Genomic DNA, 17,817 nt, shown 5'->3' on the forward strand with positions numbered 1-17,817 from the left:
CCAGGACCCAGTGGGAAGGACCTTAGCTGAAATACCCAACAGCGTGGAAATGGAACCTGAAGAGATCACCTCCAGTAGATAGACATGGCCCCAGGGGAGGGATGGGTCCACCTGTCCTGCGCAACGTCTTTAACCCAGAACTGCTCCTGTCTTTAAAAAAATGTAGGGACAAAAATGTGGAGCAGAGACTGAAGGAAAGGTCATTCGAAAACCACCCCACCTTAGCATCCATCCTATCCACAGAGACCAAACCTCAACACTATTGCTGATACCAAGAAGTGTTTGCAAACAGGAGCCTGGGATAGCTGTCTCCTGAGAGTCTCTGCCAGTACCTAAGACAGAACCACAAAACGGCTTCATTCCTATGTCAGCATTCAATCATGTTAGGATGAGCAAAACTCTACTTAGGTTGACTAAAATTAATAAACATGTGTGACTTCAAGAAACTTATTAGTAGGATATAGTCCACTTGCTCATATCATTGTGGTTTCAATCTATCATAAGTGTTCTTAGCTTTACTATAATGGTAAAAATTAAATTTGTGTGTATGCATGTATCCTTTCCCTATATCCTTTCTTTCCCTACTTCTGGTGGGTAGTGGGTTACAAGGAAGGTTAAAGCATTTAAGAACCATCATTAAAAATTAGGATTTGAAAAAATTAAAGTTACAGGTTTGCAACACCATAGGAAGAACAATATCAACTAACCGGACCCCTCAGAGCTCCCAGGAACTAAACCACCAACCAACGAGTACACACGAGTCGGTCCTGTTGGAGGCCTGCTGCCCCAGAGAAGGGTGAAGTGGGAGTGGGTGGAAAGTTGGGGGAGCACCCTCTTAGAGGCAAAAGGGAGGGGGAAAGTGTGAGGCTTTGTGGAGGGGAGACCAGAAAGGGGGACATTTGAAATGTAAATAAAATAATTTTTAAAAAACAGACTTTAAATCACATACTTTAAAAAGCAGTCACATCTCACTAATGTCCCCGAAGCATGGGTGCTGGCACTCACTTTCAGCTGCAGGTCTTCAGAGCTCTCCGATGACATGTACAGAGACAGCAGAACTGGGAGCGTGTTTGTGACAGCGACAGCCCTGGCGTGCTCTGGAGTGTGCCTTCCCAGCTGCCCCAAGGCCCAGGCGGCGGCAGCCTTGATATGATCTTCCGGTTCTTCTGACAGGCAGATTGACAACTGCGGTACACCCTGCCAGGGACCCAAAATGAAATGTTATATATAAACCTAGAGTGGAATTAGTGAATCTTCTCTGCCTCTCATCAAAAGAACTCGCTTCGGCCTTCATCCCTTTTCCTAAAAAGGTCTGCCATGCAGGGCAACAAACTAACTAGGACCAAATTGTATTAATTATCTGTAACACGCTAACTTAACCCCTGGTATCTCTATTACCTCTTACTGCCCAGGTTGAGGGATAGTCTAAAGAACAACAGATGCCACACACCAGGCAAAACCAAATGCTACTGTGACCAACAAAAGCTGTTCTATGACCATAAAACCTTCATATTCCCTTGCCTAAAAAGTTAACTAAGGACTAAAGATAGAGAGCCCTTACCTAAGGTACGTGCAACCCTGGGTTCAATCTTCCTCAACATCACACACACACACACACACACACACACACACACACACACACATACACACACACATGCACACACACAAATTTAATTTTTACCATTATAGTAAAGCTAAGAACACTATTATGATAGATTGAAATCACAATGATATTAGCACGTGGACTATATCCTACTAATATCTTTCTTGAAGTCACACATGCTTATTAATTTTAGTCAACCTAAGAACAGTTTTTCTCATCCTAACACGACTGAATGCTTATGTAGGAATGAAGCCTTTTGTACACTAGCAGCATATGCTTACATTTTTATCTTAAGCATTAATGTTAACTAAATAGTAAAAACACAACTAAACTTAAACACCTCAAACCCATCATAGTTTGTGTCCCTAAGGAAAACAAACAAAATCCTTATTCCTGACTCTTGGTAAGCAAACAGTTTCTAATTTAGACTATAATAATTACCTCAAATTTAGTACCAAGAAATCCTCTCAGTGTCAGAAGGCCGTGATTGCAGGTAAAGGCTAAGATGACTGGGCACACTTGCTCCCTCTACCTTACTGGCTGTAGTTCCGTTTCCTGCAGAGACCTACCACAGTCGTCCATCGGTTCTTTTCCTGTGCCCATCAATCAGTACAGAAGCCCAGACCCATGTTCAGAGCGATGTAACGCTCTAAAGAGCCCACGGCTGCGATGTAACAGGACTGGGAAAGGAGAGGCAAACAGCTCGTGGACCCAACCTCCAACTGTTACAGCCCACTGGTTATAAATGCTGGGTGACGCGAGTTATAGGGTGACAATCAAATGGTAGCACCTTCCTCTCCTTGCTCCAAATCTTCTCATTTAACGCTCCTTGCTTTCTTTCAAGTTCATGGTCTCTTTTTTCATTAACTGGTGGTTGTGGTGGTGGTATGTGTATATATCTCTGTGTGTGTGTGTTTCTAAACACATGATGCAATCTGTGCAGTTGGTATAATTTTATTTGTATGAATACGTTTTTAGGGCTGACCATTTCATATTGGAAAATTAATATACAGACGGAGAAAATTATGTAATATTATAATCTCAAAAAATTTAACGGGTTTGTTTTGTTTGTTGTTAAGTGTTGAGGCTTTATCACTAAGAAGAGAGTGATGCATTGCTCTGTGCTTTATCAAATTCCTGCCACCTTTGATCTCCAGGAAACTGGAAAACCACGGGCAGGCCCCGCAGCTCTTTCCCTGCACAGGGGCAGGCCCTGCAGCCCCTTCCCTGCACAGGGGCAGGCCCCGCAGCCCCCTTCCCTGCAGAGGGACAGGCCCGGCAGTCCCCTTCCCTGCAGAGGGACAGAGAGCAGGATAAAAGGACAGAGAAGCTTTGTGGGACAGACGGAAGATAATACTCTGAGACGCCCTTCATCCTGATTAGCAGGGAAGTAGGCACACACCTCCCCGTTTAACAAACAGCAGCAGATCATCCGTGCTGCTGACCAGATAGACGCCCGAGAGGCTCACCGTGGGCTGAACACACAGCCTCTGGAGCATTCATCAGGAGATCAATATTTTTGCATATTTTATGAGCATCTACTATGTCCCAGACTGCTCTACACAGTCATAGATTGATAGAAGCCAAAATTTAAAAAGTGAACAAAACTAACACCCAGAGCAATGAAACAAGAACCCCACCCTGCCGTCTGCTATGTGTCCACGCTTACATCTTGTGCCATCTGTGAGGACTATCTCCACATCCAAGTGACAGGAAGGGAAGGAAGGAGAGGACTGACAACAGACAAAATGGCGGATGGTTTATAACAGGTTCTTGTTTATCTCGGTCAGTTTGGTTTTGATTCTTGAGACAGGGTCTACTATGAAGACACAACTGACTTCAAACTCATGAGGTCCATTGAGCTTCTTAATTAAAGGCATGTGCCACAACCCAGCTATGACATTTTTAATCATAGTGTACTAGGCATGCTTGTAAATATGCAGATTAATCCTTTAATATATACATACACTTAACAGATAAATTCCAGGTAACAGTCATACGTAAAGGTGGTGATAATCATTGGAACAAGACACTGAAGAGAACATTTTCTGTGACCTCAGCACAGCAACTGAGAAAACTGAGTGAGTTTGCTTTTCTCTGTTCCGTTATATTTTCTCTAATGATGGAGAACATCAACTTACAGTTCCATCCCAGGTTAGCCATTACTAAGGGTGAAGTGAGCTCACCTTGGAGATGATCACCGCCATGGCCAGGTTCTCGGAATGAGCAGCCACATAACCCAGCATCATGATGCCAGGCAGCCGTATGTTTCCTTTGCAGGATCCGATGCAGTCGATGACGGCGGCCACGCCTCCGGCATTAACAATCAGCTGTGAGAGCTAAGGGAAGCAGAACAAGAGCCCAGACAACGTGAGATGCTCTTTAAATGCAGCTAGACTACATTTTCTTTAGAACTGAAAAAAAAAAACAAAACAACCACAATTGACCAAAATTGAAATATGACTTATAGAAACTATTGTCCTTTCTAAACATGTGGGAACATTCTTGCTGTTTACAGACACTCACTGTGAAAAACCTTATTCTGTAGTTCAAGTTTCTCCACATCAATGGGAAAATCTGTTATATAATTAATGTTAACACCTTTCGCCTAGAGCTAGTTCATAACTAGCCATTTCCTCAGCTTATATTAATCACTGAAAGCTCAGACACTGGGAATAGTCTAACCCAGTTGCCTGTTTGCTAACAATGACTACGAAGCTGAGTGTACTTCAACTACAAAAAAATCCATACAAATAAAGATAAATAAAGCACAGAGCCTAGTGCGCAATAAAATTAGAACTTTTAGGCAAAGCATGCACAGAAAAGGGACAGGACACAGGCTTGCTCTGTGGGTACAGGGTGGGAGTTCTTCACGTGTAAATCAACAGTCTTGACTTGGGCCAGAAGATCTTTGTGGTCTGCCCCAATCTACAAATGGAACATATCATCTCATTGCTCGTAGATGACATAAAATGTTGAGGATGACAGAGGACCATAGACACTACAACTGGAAATGGAAAGCTATAAGTGATTAGAAACAGTATTTTAAACTCCAACTAAATTAATACAATTCAGTGGTTCTCAACTGAAGGGAATTTTGTGCCCTGCAGAATATTTAGCAATGTAGAGCTACTTTTTGATCGGCACCACTTGGGACAGGGCACTGCACTCAGGACCAGGAGAGCTGCTGTTCAAGAAAACAAAGCAGACTTGCATCTTGAAGTTTACTTTTCAGTTGTTTTTGTTTTGTTTTTTGTTTCTTTGTTTGTTTAGTTGGTTGGTTGGTTGGTTGATTTTTGGTTTTGGTTTTGGTTTTGGTTTACCTCAGGAGTGTGTTTTGCAATCTCTCTAATTAAGGTGCAAGCATTTTTCTTCACATATTCATCTTTGTCCTTCAGGCAGGTTAGTACGACAGGGAAAATCTCTGCTTCAACGACCATCTCTGCCAGGTCCACAGAGTGCTTTGCAATCTGACTGAGAGCTGAGAGGACCTGGCGCTGTCAAACATAAATGAAATGAAAAAAAATTATACAGAATCTAACAGCCCACTTCATATTTCAGATGCAGTTTCAAAAGATAATATCCACAAGCAGTGATGTTTTGAAGGCATGGAGAAATTGTGGAGAGCATCTGAGGCTTAGCACTGTGTGACAGGGTTGGAGACAGCCTGGAGGGAGACCAGGAGAGGGCATTGGTGAGGAATACAGCCTCAGTTACAAGGAGACTTCACCATATTGGCGTTACAAAGGATGGGGGCAAGTGTGGAGTGAAACTTGCTTGAGCCCACCAAGACAAGCTGTGCGTGTTACGGATAGAGTTGAAGAGGTGTCTTTGGAGACCAGAAGATCATGAGTGGGTCCTAGAAGTCAAACATTGACTTATACTGTTGAGTTTGGGTTTGCTTTCATCTGGTTTTTCCATCTTGGAATAATAAAAGTATTTTTCCATGCTCCCAACAAAGCCCACGGTTAATAGACCTGGGTTTTTAAAAAAACTGTGGAATTGGATTTGATAAAGACTATGGAACTTTTGAAATTGTAGTATATATTATGACATTGATATTAGACCTGAGTTATTAGATGGAGGAGGAGAGAAGAAGAAGAAGAGGAAGAAGAAGAAGAAGGAGAAGGAGAAGGAGAAGGAGAAGGAGAGGGAGGGGAGGGGGAGGAGAGATGGAAAGGGAGAGGAAGAGGAAGAGGAAGAAGAAGAGGAGGAGGAAGAGGAGGAGGAGGAGGAAGAAGAAGAAGAAAAGAAGAAGAAGAAGAAGAAGAAGAAGAAGATGATGATGATGATGATGATGATGAAGAAGAAGAAGATGATGATGAAGAAGAAAAAGAAAAAGAAGAAGAGAAAGAGGAGGAGGAGGAGGAACAAGGAGGAGGAGGAGACAAAGGAGGAGGAGGAAGAAGAGGAGGAGAGAAAGAAAAGAAGAAGGGGAAAGAAGAGGAATAGGAGGAAGAGGCCAGGAAAGAAGGCCAGTAATAAGCTTTTCTCTGTGGTCTCTCCTTCAGTTTCTACCTCCAACTTCCAGCCTTGAGCTCCTGCCTTGGCTTCCCTTAGTGATACCACACACACCCCCAAGCCAAGCTGCTTTGGTCATGGTGTTTTTCTCATAGCAGTAGCAAATGAAACACAGTTTTCTCAATCCTATATTAACTGTGTACTCCTTATAGCATTATATTCACATCTTAGAAGACTGACTACATAATATATCTGTATGTTTTCAATTATATTTACTAATTCTTTTTACTATATAATGTTAACCTGTAACCTGTACATGTTTTCATTTTCTTAAACTATGAAAGCACTGGCCTGTCTGTCTAATAATACTATTTTTATTACCTTCAGTTTGGCATCAGAGTTGAGGATCATCTGGGCTAAGTGAGCAATGGCTCCTGCATCTACCACCGTCTGTGCCAACTCTGGGGAGTGCTTTGAGATATCACTGAGGGCCGAGGCAGCGATCCTTTTCAAAGCAATTTCTGGCTCCTGGATACACAGAACTAAAAGAGGAATTGCTCCTGCGTCCACAACAGCTTGAGATAATTCTGTAGAGTCAAGAAAAGTGAGTAAGTGAGAGAGAGTGTGTGTGTATGTGAATGAGTGAGTGAGTGAGTGAGTGAGTGAGTGAGTGTGTGAGTGAGCGTGTGTGTGAGTGCATGTGGGCGACTGATGCCAGCCAGCTTTCACACCGAGATAGAGGAAGCACAAAGAATGAGGGTGTATTTGACTCTATCAACAGCTGCATTTGAAGACAGGGGATGAAATGGGGTGGTCACTGCTTCTCTCTCACCCACCACATACACCTAAGGGAAACAAAAGGGAATTCCAAGCATGATTTGTATAATTCATTAATATTCTTAATTTCTGTTAATTATTGACCACTGGGTATGATGGCGCATGCCTCTTTGTAAGGTAAGGCAAGAAGATCAGGAGATCAGGACCAGACTCAGAACATAGTAAATTTGAGGCTAACCTAGGCTACAAGAAATAGGCCCTGTCTCAAAAAGAAACTCTCAGCACACAGATCAAACACTGGGCTTAGAAGAATTAAGCCCAAATTTACCAGGAAGTCTTGTCCCTGAAAATTAGAACTCATATCAGAAGATGCCATGCAAGCAGTCAAAACAAAAAGATCAAACAGTGCTAGTAGCTGTAAAGCTTGTAAAACACAATAATGACCAGCCAACAGATAACAGATAGTGCAAGAGTGGCACTTTTATCTTATAGGTGACCAACAGCTGTCTAATTGAATTTAAGGTCTGATCAATAGGAGGGAATTCATGACTAGACCTGTAAACCTAAACAACTACCACAGGCTACAGAGTTATAGACCCCAGACCCTCCATTTTCCTAAATCAATGCTATCTCTTACTGGATTCTAGGTACTTGTTGTTGTACTCGGCAGAGGAAACTTTTAGAGAAATCCACTACTAGTCAAAATACAAAAAAATGACTGACCAACTGCAGGGTACCAAGCCCCAAATAATATATCTACCATGCAACTTCTAGGGCTTGGGCAAAATCACTGAAGATGGGGGCAGGAAGACTGTAAGAGTTACAGGGGTGCACATGGCCATGCATGGATTTTATGTGCACACTAGGAATCAAACTCAGATGTTTATGTTTGTGTGATGAGCAATTTTACCTACTGAACCATATCTTCTACCAACATAGCAAATCAATGTGTGTGTGCACACATGCATGCACACGTGCACAATAATAATAATTGAAAAACAGGTCATTGATTTGAAAGGAATGCGTAGTAGGAGACATAGAGGGAGTGGAAATGATAAAAAATACAGTCTCATATATGAAATTCTCAAAAAAATACTCAAAATGGTAAATTAAACAAAAAATCCATTTGAATTAAAGTAATGTACTTTAAATGTGTGTGTACTGGAATATAATACACCTAACATTTGTGTCATGAAAATAGAACTAATTCTACTTGTGAGTAGAATTTTATTCAGAAGTTTTCAATGTCATACATGGTTTCTAAGAGTGAATTACAAATCTGAAAATACACATAAGGCCAGAGATGAAGATCAGTGCAGAGTATTTGCCAAGCATGACTGAGGCTCTGGGCTCCAGCCCCAGCAAAAATAAGTAAATATGCCATCATCAAAAACATAAATCAACTTTTGCAAAACAACTATCTCTCTTTATACTCCCACACATCTTATCATTTAAATAACAGGTTAGCTATACATGCAGCTCACAGCAATTATGACAGATTGTATACACAAGACCTGTACAATTCCAGCCAGACCAAATTCCAACATGAAGGGGGAGGCAAGAAGTCCCAGCCCATGTTTCTTCCAATGCTGATTTCCATGGAACCAGAGTCTGAATTCTACTTAAGACACCTCCAGTCAGTCCCTTCCTCCCACCTACTAGTGTAACAGTCACCTCATGTCACTGTAATGATCTGGAACTTGCTGGAAATCTGAACTCTCAAAACCCAGTGTGGCCCCAGAAGTGAAAACCAAACGTCACTTTCCTAATCCTTTATCTACCAGACTGTAATAACAGCAACTACAGAACTCAGCACACACCCAGTACAGGTGAGACCAGCTATTCACACAAAGAACTACTACAACCTTGCAACACCAAGGGCCTAGATCTCAAAACCACAAACATGAACAACCTAAACATATGCCATCTCCAGAAACCAGAGTCCCTACTGTAATATTCTTTGATAAAAGGGACTTTAGCTGAAGCACAAAACAAAAGCTTCAAAATAGCAATTATGAATCTGTTCAAATACCCTAAAGAGAGTATAAATAAATGCTTCAATGAAGACTATGGAAACACAAAAAAATTAATTAAATAATATAAGTAATTCAAAAATACAGAAATAAAATTTAACAAAGAACATCACCAAAGTGAAGCCATGCTGAAATAAAACACAAAAGTCAAAACTTGAGTCAAACAAAAAGCTTATGGGGAAACCTCTCAGTAAACTAAAGTCAGGTGTGAAGGCAAGGTAGAAGTGGATATGTTGGTCAAAAAGAATGTTACAGCCTTAAAAATCTAGGCACAAAACCCCAAGGAAATTGAAGACGCTATGAAAAAAAAACAAATCTACAAAGGATGGGTATAGAGAAAGAAGACCCCAGGTCAAGACCCAGAAAGTATCACTGACAAAATCATAGATATCCCAATTCTAAAGAAAGATAACCATAGACATGCTGAAGTGGACAGGGGGCAGTTCATGAGGACTCAGCCTGACTCAAAGAGCTGTAGGCAACTAAGGAATAGTAGGATCAGAAGAAATGGTCTTTCCCAGGGAGGAGCACATCCACTGATGTGCAATCCCATATGGTCATGTCGCAAAAACATACCTACAAATGACATCATACATACTGAGCAGGGCATATTTATGTTTCCAGAAATATATATAGTTAAAAAGAGAGCAAGGAGGAGTATATGGGAGGGTTTGAAGGTAGGACATCAGGAACATATGTCTAGTACCGCAAGTGTAGCCAAGAACCCAAGAATAGAGATAGACCCCAAATGAGAGCCTTCTACTACCATGTTCTAAATGAATGTAGTGTCCGTCTGTTTTGTACAAGTTTCTCTTACACACATGGGTCAGCACAGCACTTAGCCCGTGTCAGTGAAGCTTCATCCAGAAGTTGACTTTGAACTGTGAGATAAACACTGGTGATAAAGCAGAGAGTAAGTGACCATGGAGTAGCCAGCCCCGTATGGACATCTATAACACAGCTCTCACAGCTAAGGCTGGAGGAACACGGCAGGTGGACAGGGGGAAGATTTTCAAAACCTGGGGAGCAGATGACAGTATCTTGTGGACAGGACAGGATGCTGCACCCATGAACTCTCAATGAGACCTGCAAAAGCCACACAAGTTAACATGCCAACAGGGACAGGGGAGGATTTCACAAGGCCCCATCCCTAGATGAAGAACTTACAGGCTGTTGGTGTCTGTGGAAGAAGGAGAACCAGTTGTTTTCAGGACAAGTTCCCAATCCTATTAGTCAGCCCTCAACATCCAGGCAACACCAACTGGACTCAGTAGAAGATGTGCGTAGATATACACACATGTATGATATACAGATGTACACACACACACACATACAAGCAATAGTTATAAGAGGCCATGAGTCTGAGAGGACGTGAGAATGAGAACATCAGAGGAGGTGGAGAAGGATGGGGCAGGGGGATAGAAAAGGTACAACACTGGGTAGTCACAGGTGAAGTTCTCAACCCCAGTGAAACCAGTGGGTAAATTCAACAATAAAAGCACAAGGGGGATTGCTAGACAGTTTGATGTCAACTTGACACAATCTAAAGTCATCTGAGAGGAAGAAATCAAGGGAAGGTCTCCATAAGATCAGGCTGCGAGCAAGCCTGTGGGGCCTTTTCTTAGTGATTAATGGGAAGCGCCCACTGGTGGTGGTGCCATCCCTGGACTGGTGATTCTGAGTTCTGTAAGAAAGCAGGCTGAGCAAGCCATGGAGAGAAAGAAGCAAGCAGCACCCTCCATGGCCTCTACATCAGGTACTGCCTCCAGGCACTTGACAGGTTTGATTTCCTGTCCTTGACTTTCTTTGATGATGAACTGTGATGTGGAAACATAAGCCAAATAAGCCCTTTTGTCCCCAAGTTGTTCTGGTCGTGGTGTCATAGCAATGGTGATCCTAATGAAGACAGAGGACTAGTTAGGGAAAGGAGAAGGATTAGTGGGAGGCAGACCAGAGAGGGTAATAGGGGTTGGAGGGAGCCAGGTGGGTATGCCAAAATACAGTGTGTGTGTGTGTGTGTGTGTGTGTGTGTGTGTGTGTGTGTGTGTGATGAAGTCTGCTAGTTATAAAAAGAAAGAGTGTTGCCTATTTTTCCAGCCGGTAGTAAATGAACCTATTTAGACACCAAACTCTAGATGCTATGCAATGAATTTTAACACATTGATTTTAAAGCCTTCTAAGCATGACAATAATATTCTTTCTCAACTTAATTTTATTATGTTCTATTTCTTTCCCATCTCTAACGGTGTTGCTATGGTTTTAGGTTGTCATCAGTATTGGCAGGAGCAGATAGTGGAGTTGAATGATTGAGTACTTAACACAGTCTAGGGCATCAGAATTAAACCCAAATTCTGGTGCTACCATCCACATAACCTCAGGCATCCTCTCTAAGTTACACTGTTCCATGGAGAGACAAACACCTTAACAAGCTAACTGGAATGCAGGGCTCGGAGCCAGGCTCGTAATTATTTGGTCCACTGTAGCTGCTGTTTTATACATAAACACAATGGAAAAACAACTGGAAGTTTTAAAAAGGCATCCTCATTCTACTAACTGTAATACAAACATGTAGTTCTTTATAATTTATATTCATATGAAAACTTACATGGGTTATTAATAAGTGTATACTGTGTTATGGAATTTTATCATTTACAACATAACTTATAGCAAAGACTCGATGAATTGTCATGGGGTGACAAGTCAGTACATATTTGTTAACAAACAAATTTCTAGGATATTTTATTGGGCTGATTTTAGATATTTATTTGGGTTGGTTATATTTATTTTGGCTTAAAGGCAAGACCTCACAAAGTATTTCAGCTTGGTCCAGAGCTTGTAATCTTTCTGCTCTGGCTTCCTGTATATCAGAATTATAAGTACGCAACATTATCACTGGCTACCAAAGCCTTTGAGGACCAATCCCACTCCAAATAGCTGGACTGTCATTTAAATGTGATTTTCACCACATATACAATCACCCTGAAACTCAATCTACTAAGTTTCCTTGTTTCCAAATATTTCCCATTACCTGTATTGTGTCTTGCAATATATCCAAGTGCCCAGGCTGCAGCCTCCTTAACTCCAGGGTCAAAATCCTCCAAGCATATCACCAGCGTGTCTAAAGCCCCACAGTCAACTATGGCCTGGGCCAGCTGAGGGGAGTGCTTACCAACTGCCCTCAGCACAAAGGCAGCCGCCTTTTTGTAGAAACGCTAACAGGGAAAAGAAAAGAACAAACCAAGAGCAGCTTTAAAGTTACTTTAAAAATAGCTCAATGGATCTGGAATGCAAAGATAAAAACTTTGAAAACCCCCCATTGCTCCTCTTTGGCCTCCTCTTGTTATGATGCTATAAACAGGTTCATAAAATTGTTACTCCTGTTGAGACATGGGATTTGAGAGATCCGAATCTGTGTCCCCAGCCCATGGCCATTCATATTTGGCTCCAGAATAAATAAACCCTGTTTTCCACATTTCATTGTCTGCCCCGCCCCAATTTAGCAGTTTCAATTCTCTCTATAGTTGGTTCTAATCTTGTAACTCCTTATGATTTTTGCACATTATCAACTCACTGTGTGTGTCCATCATTTTCTGTACCTAAGAGAAAAATCTCCTTTTCACTACGCCTCCTTTCTTTCTTTCCCAATTCCTGCTATATTTCACTAATTAATGATATTAAAAAAAAAAAAAACTATGGGTCACACATTTCCTAAGCAATGTCATAATATTGCTGTCACTGAAACACAAAAGGTAGTATAAACAGTGTCCTGTAGCCAGGGAAACCAGAAGTGCCAGTACACAAGAGAGGGCACTATGGAATGTCAGTCCTTCACAGCTGCTCGGAACACAGTTCCCACCCAGGAATCCTTAAGGACACATCAAAATTAAATAAGCAGATAGAGTTAGAAAGAGGAAAGTTAAAACTGGAAGACATATCCAAGAGACATGCAAAGCACAAGGCAGAAAATTACTACGCAAGGCATGTGGCATGATAGGCTTGTACCCACTGATAAAAATTAGAGGTTCTCAGATGGAAGCTGTGACTTAGATTAGGAGTTGGGGGGAACTGGCTTCTTGGCAGGCTACAGATTTTGCCTGGGCCAACCAACACAGGGATGGATTTCTTCCTGTGGTTCAGACTAATACTAAGAACTAGTTTGGGCTCAGAAGTGCTGGCAGCTCCTGCTGTGCTAAGAGACAAGCTACTCAAAAGGCAGAGGCTTATGGTGGTTGCCTCTCACAATGAGATAAATAAAGAACAGAGATGAATGAAACTGTTTTTAAGGATGAAAAGGAAGATAATGGTAATTGTTTAAGGATTAAGTACATATATATAAAAATCCAGGCCTTTGATCTTAAATGTAGAAAACAGAGACACAGAAATAAAAAGGAAAATAAATGAGAAAAAATGCTTTAAAGAAAATTAGGTCTAAGACAGGACAAGACTGGATTCTAGAATGTGGTCTACACAGGGATTCTGGAATAGCCTAGCATGGCATCCATTCATCAATCAGACTAAAAATAGACTCGTACGGAAAATAGGAAGGAATGTAATCAAAGTTAAATACATTAGGAAAGATGATAACTCAAGTTATATAAAGAGAAAGAGGATACATATATACCCACAGAGATATTATTAATCTCCTAGAAGGGAGAATTTTAAGTTTAAGTAGATGAACAAGTAACTTAGGCCTTGATCTCATGTAGGGGATAAAGAGAAGACCTTATCTCAGGCAAATAATAATATTTATTTAGAGTGTTTTAATTGCCTTGAGTTGTTTTAATTATCAAAATAAACATAATAATAAGTTTGATGGTGTTTATGATATTAAACATCCTCTGAGGGAGAAGTCAAGCTACTTAGTTGGGTCAATTTATACTTTTGATAATTTCAGGTTACTGGACCAAGGACATGCTATTTTTGGAGAAAGGCTCTGTACTTTTCTTAACTGGAAAGAAGGGGAGATTTTGGTCCCCTTCCAGAGTGATATGGATCAGATATGACAGGGTAAGATCCCTGAAGATATTAACTACAGAAAAGAAATTTCAAGAATATCAAACAGGACAAGTTACTTGTTTCTGCTGATTCTTCCACATGGAAACAGCCTATAACTGGTTTCGACATGAAAATGTCTCTAAGCAAAACTTCAGCTAAACTTAGGCAATAAATCTTATTGACTGTGGAATCCTTAAGATTTATTGTGCCGCACTGAGAGGCCCATGGCTCCAGTTGCATATGCAGTGGAGAATAGCAGTGTCTGACATGTGAGAAGATGTGAGAAGAGACCTTTGGTCCAGTGAGGACATGTTTTCCCAATGTAGGGAAATGCCAAGGCACTGAGATGGAGAGAGTGGTTGGGAGCTAGTGCACCTTTGTGAAGACAAGTGGGGGGGGGAGCAGGATGGACAAAGGGGGATAACATTTCAAATGTAAATACAAATAGTATCTAAAAAAATTTTTTTAAGATTTATTGTGCCATCCTTTACATGGCATGGCATGCAGATTTATTATGACTGGTTATTGGCCAAATTAACTCATAAAAGGATAGTTGTCTTTCACCCACCCACATAAAATTTCATCCTTAACTGATCTGTGCATCTTGCACCACCCATATGAGTATCTTTTTTTTAACATCCAGGACAGCTTTCATTTTTACAGAACAGTTTTAAATATACAGAATAAGACAGCTTTTCTCTACTGTTATTTACAACATCTGGTCCAAATATTACATAGTTTTAAAATACTTAAACCTTTAATGAGGCCATGTTAGAAAAACAATATGAAAAATCTTTTTTAAAACTCCATGAAAGAATTACACACCTCAAAAAACAACCCCACCTCCAAATACCCTCAGTATGCAAAATAAAAATTAAACACACAAAATCCCAGGAAGATACATAGGCAAAGTCAGTCACAAAACTCAAATAAAAGAGGCAACTCTACTGTCTTAAGGACAGTCAGAACTTTTTCAATGAGTCAAATAAAAGTTGTTAGGAACTGACAGAAAAGGATTCGCTGGACTGTCGGATGGCAGCAGACAGCAGCGTGGGTTATGAGTGTTCTAAACACTGGAAACATATACACAGCAGCCCGAGAATCCCGGGTATCAGAGAGGGGACATGGCTGTCAGCATCCTGGAAGGGCGGGGAGGCCTGTGAGGCTGCTGAAAAGAAAAGCCCAGCACCACTGTACTTTGGGGTTCCATGGCTGACAGCCGAATGCTGCCACATGAGGGGCCTTCTTGCGCTACTGGGCTTCTGACCAGGAAGAATGGGAAGTGGAAAATGTCTTATCTGTGTCCAAATCTTAAAAACGGAGAAAGACACAGCTCGGTGAAAGCTCGGGTCCAGGAGCTATGCATGAACCTAATATGCACTGGGCATGCTCAGGGAGGCACAGCTAGTGTCCAGCAACAGCTAGGTGATTAGGCCCTCGTGTTGGCTCTGATGAAGCAGGCTTCTAATGGGAGATGTTGGCATAGCACTTCCTTAGCCACATAGATACTTGCTGAGCCCATGCCCCAGGCTCAACTGTGAAAGCCACTGAGCTAAAGACAGACCAAGGCTGCTGGCCAGTGATAGCCCGCATTATCATGGTATATTTTTTTATTTCATGCTGCACCCACAGAACTCACTGAATATGGAGAAGTCGAGCTGGTGCCTACATAAAACCTTCACCCCTACATTCTAGTGCCTTTGATACAGGAAGGTACTCACCAGGCTACCAAAAGAGAAATGTACAACCTACCCACAAAACTTCTGATCCATGATCTGTCCTACCCACAAGACAATAGTGGCACCTTGGGCAATGGTGACCCAAAGCTAGCGGGCATGACCAAACAATGTGTGATTTGATGTAAGGCCCACTCCATGAGATGGAACCCATAGCTGACACTGCTTGGGTGATCAAGAACCAGAGACCAAATAGCCCAGAGTCCTAGAATAAAACCAAGTACTACTGGTCACAACTATTTAAATAGAATAAAATGACTCCTTAGTGATCATCTGCTGTGCTCATACATCAGTGCCTTATTTAGCCATTATCAGATAAGCTTCCTCCCACAGCAGAGATTACAGAGAGACTTTGGAACACACCGCTGGAATGGATGCCTCCATCAAAGCCCCTCCCCTCAGGGCTCAGGAAGCCATGGAAGAGAAAATGGAAACGTGTAAGAGCCAGAGGGGATGGAGGACACCAGAACTGGTGTAGTGTACACAGGGCTAACATGGGTCTGCTCCAGGTTCTCTGCATATATAACAGCTCCCAGTTTAACGCTTTTTATAGGGCTCCTGAGTGTGCGGACAAGTGAGTCTCTGATTCGTGTGCCTGCTCTTGGGTTCTTTTCCTTCTCTTGGTTTTCCCGGTCTAACTTAAATGTGATGGTTTACGGTTTACTTTATTATATTTTATTTTGTTATCTCTTAACTGTTTATTCTTTTCTAATAAGAAAAAGGGAGGAAAACTGGATCATAATATTTTCCTTTGTCGCAGTAAAGTGTACAAATCAACACTCGTGTTCACAACACCACCATCTCTTTACTCTATCAGAAACTTGAAGACTGAGAGTCAAGCGTCATTTCCTACCCTGCCCTGCTTCTCCTAGCTGCTGGCAACTGCTACCTGCTTCTATCTCTATGAATTTACACATTCTTGACATCTTTTATAAATGGGATCCTACAGCACAAGCCTGTGTGTCTGGCATCTTCCCCCTGACATGGTCTCTTTTTTCTTTTTAATGCTTTCTTCTTTTTAAAGATTTTGCTGGTCGGACCAAAGACTGCTTGTTCTGGTTTTAACTCATCAGTGGAACTCTTTTCTGAAAATGATCCCATGCAGAGCAGCCTTGACTTTTCATTTCCTATGGGAGAATAGACTGCGTAGAGAAAATAGGGGTTCACTATGAACAGAGTGGACAGCAAAGATGGAAGGCCATCCTCAGTGCTGTATTTGAGGGGGAAATAGCACAGCTAGAAACCTCTAACGTTGTCCAGTGTCTTACATGGTCTGTTCATAAAATTCCCTTTTTCTACTTGTAAGAATCTAACAGAAGAAAATGCTGTAAATATTTGTAACAACATTTTTAAAAACCAGGCCAAAAAGGAAAAAAAAAAGGTTTTCGGGAACAAGTTAACATATAAAGTGGTTTTATATAAAACAGCGATTGTCTTGTATATTTTGATAAGCAGCAGTACCAGATTTCATTTATAATACAGTTTGTGGTATTGGAAGAAAAGGATTCTGTGATTGTCTAAGTGAATTATGTTATAAATGCAAAGAGGAGAAAATATTAAAAACCATATTTTCTATAAAATAAGGATTTTACTTTTTCTTTTAGTCCCGTGTTATGTGTCTGAAAAATATGATGAACATGTGTGTGTATACATGTGGGTGCCTGTGGAGGACTAAATCCCCTGGAGCTAGCACCTGACATGGTGAAAGGACCTGCGCTTGAGTCTTCTGTGTGGGGAACTCGTCGTCTTGAGCATTGAGCCAGCTCTTCAGCCACTATCCAACAGGCTTTGATAATCATAAGTACCACATTCATTACTGCTGCTGTATGATCTATAGATTCAGTGCTTGGTTTGCCTAGGCATTTGTTGATGGCTTTGTTCTGCTTCCACTCACAGACAGCTAAATCCTGCTGTCTGAATATGTGCCACGTTAGTGCTCTTGGCTATATAATGGGAAGAAGAGTTGCTTGGTCAGACAGTAAATATACTGATATTGCTGCATTTTGCCAAATTATCACAGCAACTGTACCACCTTACACACCTTCCAGCAGCATGTGAGGGTGCCAACACTTCCTTATCACCACCAGCACCTGTTTTACTTTTCATTTTCCTTATGACCATCCCAGTAGATATGAGATGTAATCTCACTGAGGTTCGATTTATATCTTTTAATGGAGAACGCTGTTGAGAACCTTTTTACAACTCGTCAGCT

General features: G+C 41.4%; 1 protein-coding gene across 3 annotated transcripts in view; it reads right to left on the reverse strand.

Annotated features, from left to right (window-relative positions):
* Positions 1 to 17,817, reverse strand: part of LOC308422516 (sperm-associated antigen 6) — a gene marked incomplete at both ends in the record, with an annotated part of 47,563 nt that overhangs the window by 17,793 nt on the left and 11,953 nt on the right. Inside the window, 5 exons of one of the 3 annotated variants that reach the window (XM_080919155.1) lie at positions 1,006 to 1,197; positions 3,790 to 3,942; positions 4,927 to 5,100; positions 6,446 to 6,651; positions 11,903 to 12,086. In XM_080919155.1, coding sequence (XP_080775281.1) covers positions 1,006 to 1,197; positions 3,790 to 3,942; positions 4,927 to 5,100; positions 6,446 to 6,651; positions 11,903 to 12,086 — 909 coding nt within the window. The remainder of the gene's footprint in view (positions 1 to 1,005; positions 1,198 to 3,789; positions 3,943 to 4,926; positions 5,101 to 6,445; positions 6,652 to 11,902; positions 12,087 to 17,817) is intronic. The other 2 variants (XM_080919156.1, XM_080919157.1) reach the window with 2 other exon arrangements.

The sequence above is a fragment of the Micromys minutus genome, assembly GCF_963924665.1.
Source record: "Micromys minutus genome assembly, chromosome: 7".
NCBI lineage: Eukaryota > Metazoa > Chordata > Mammalia > Rodentia > Muridae > Micromys > Micromys minutus.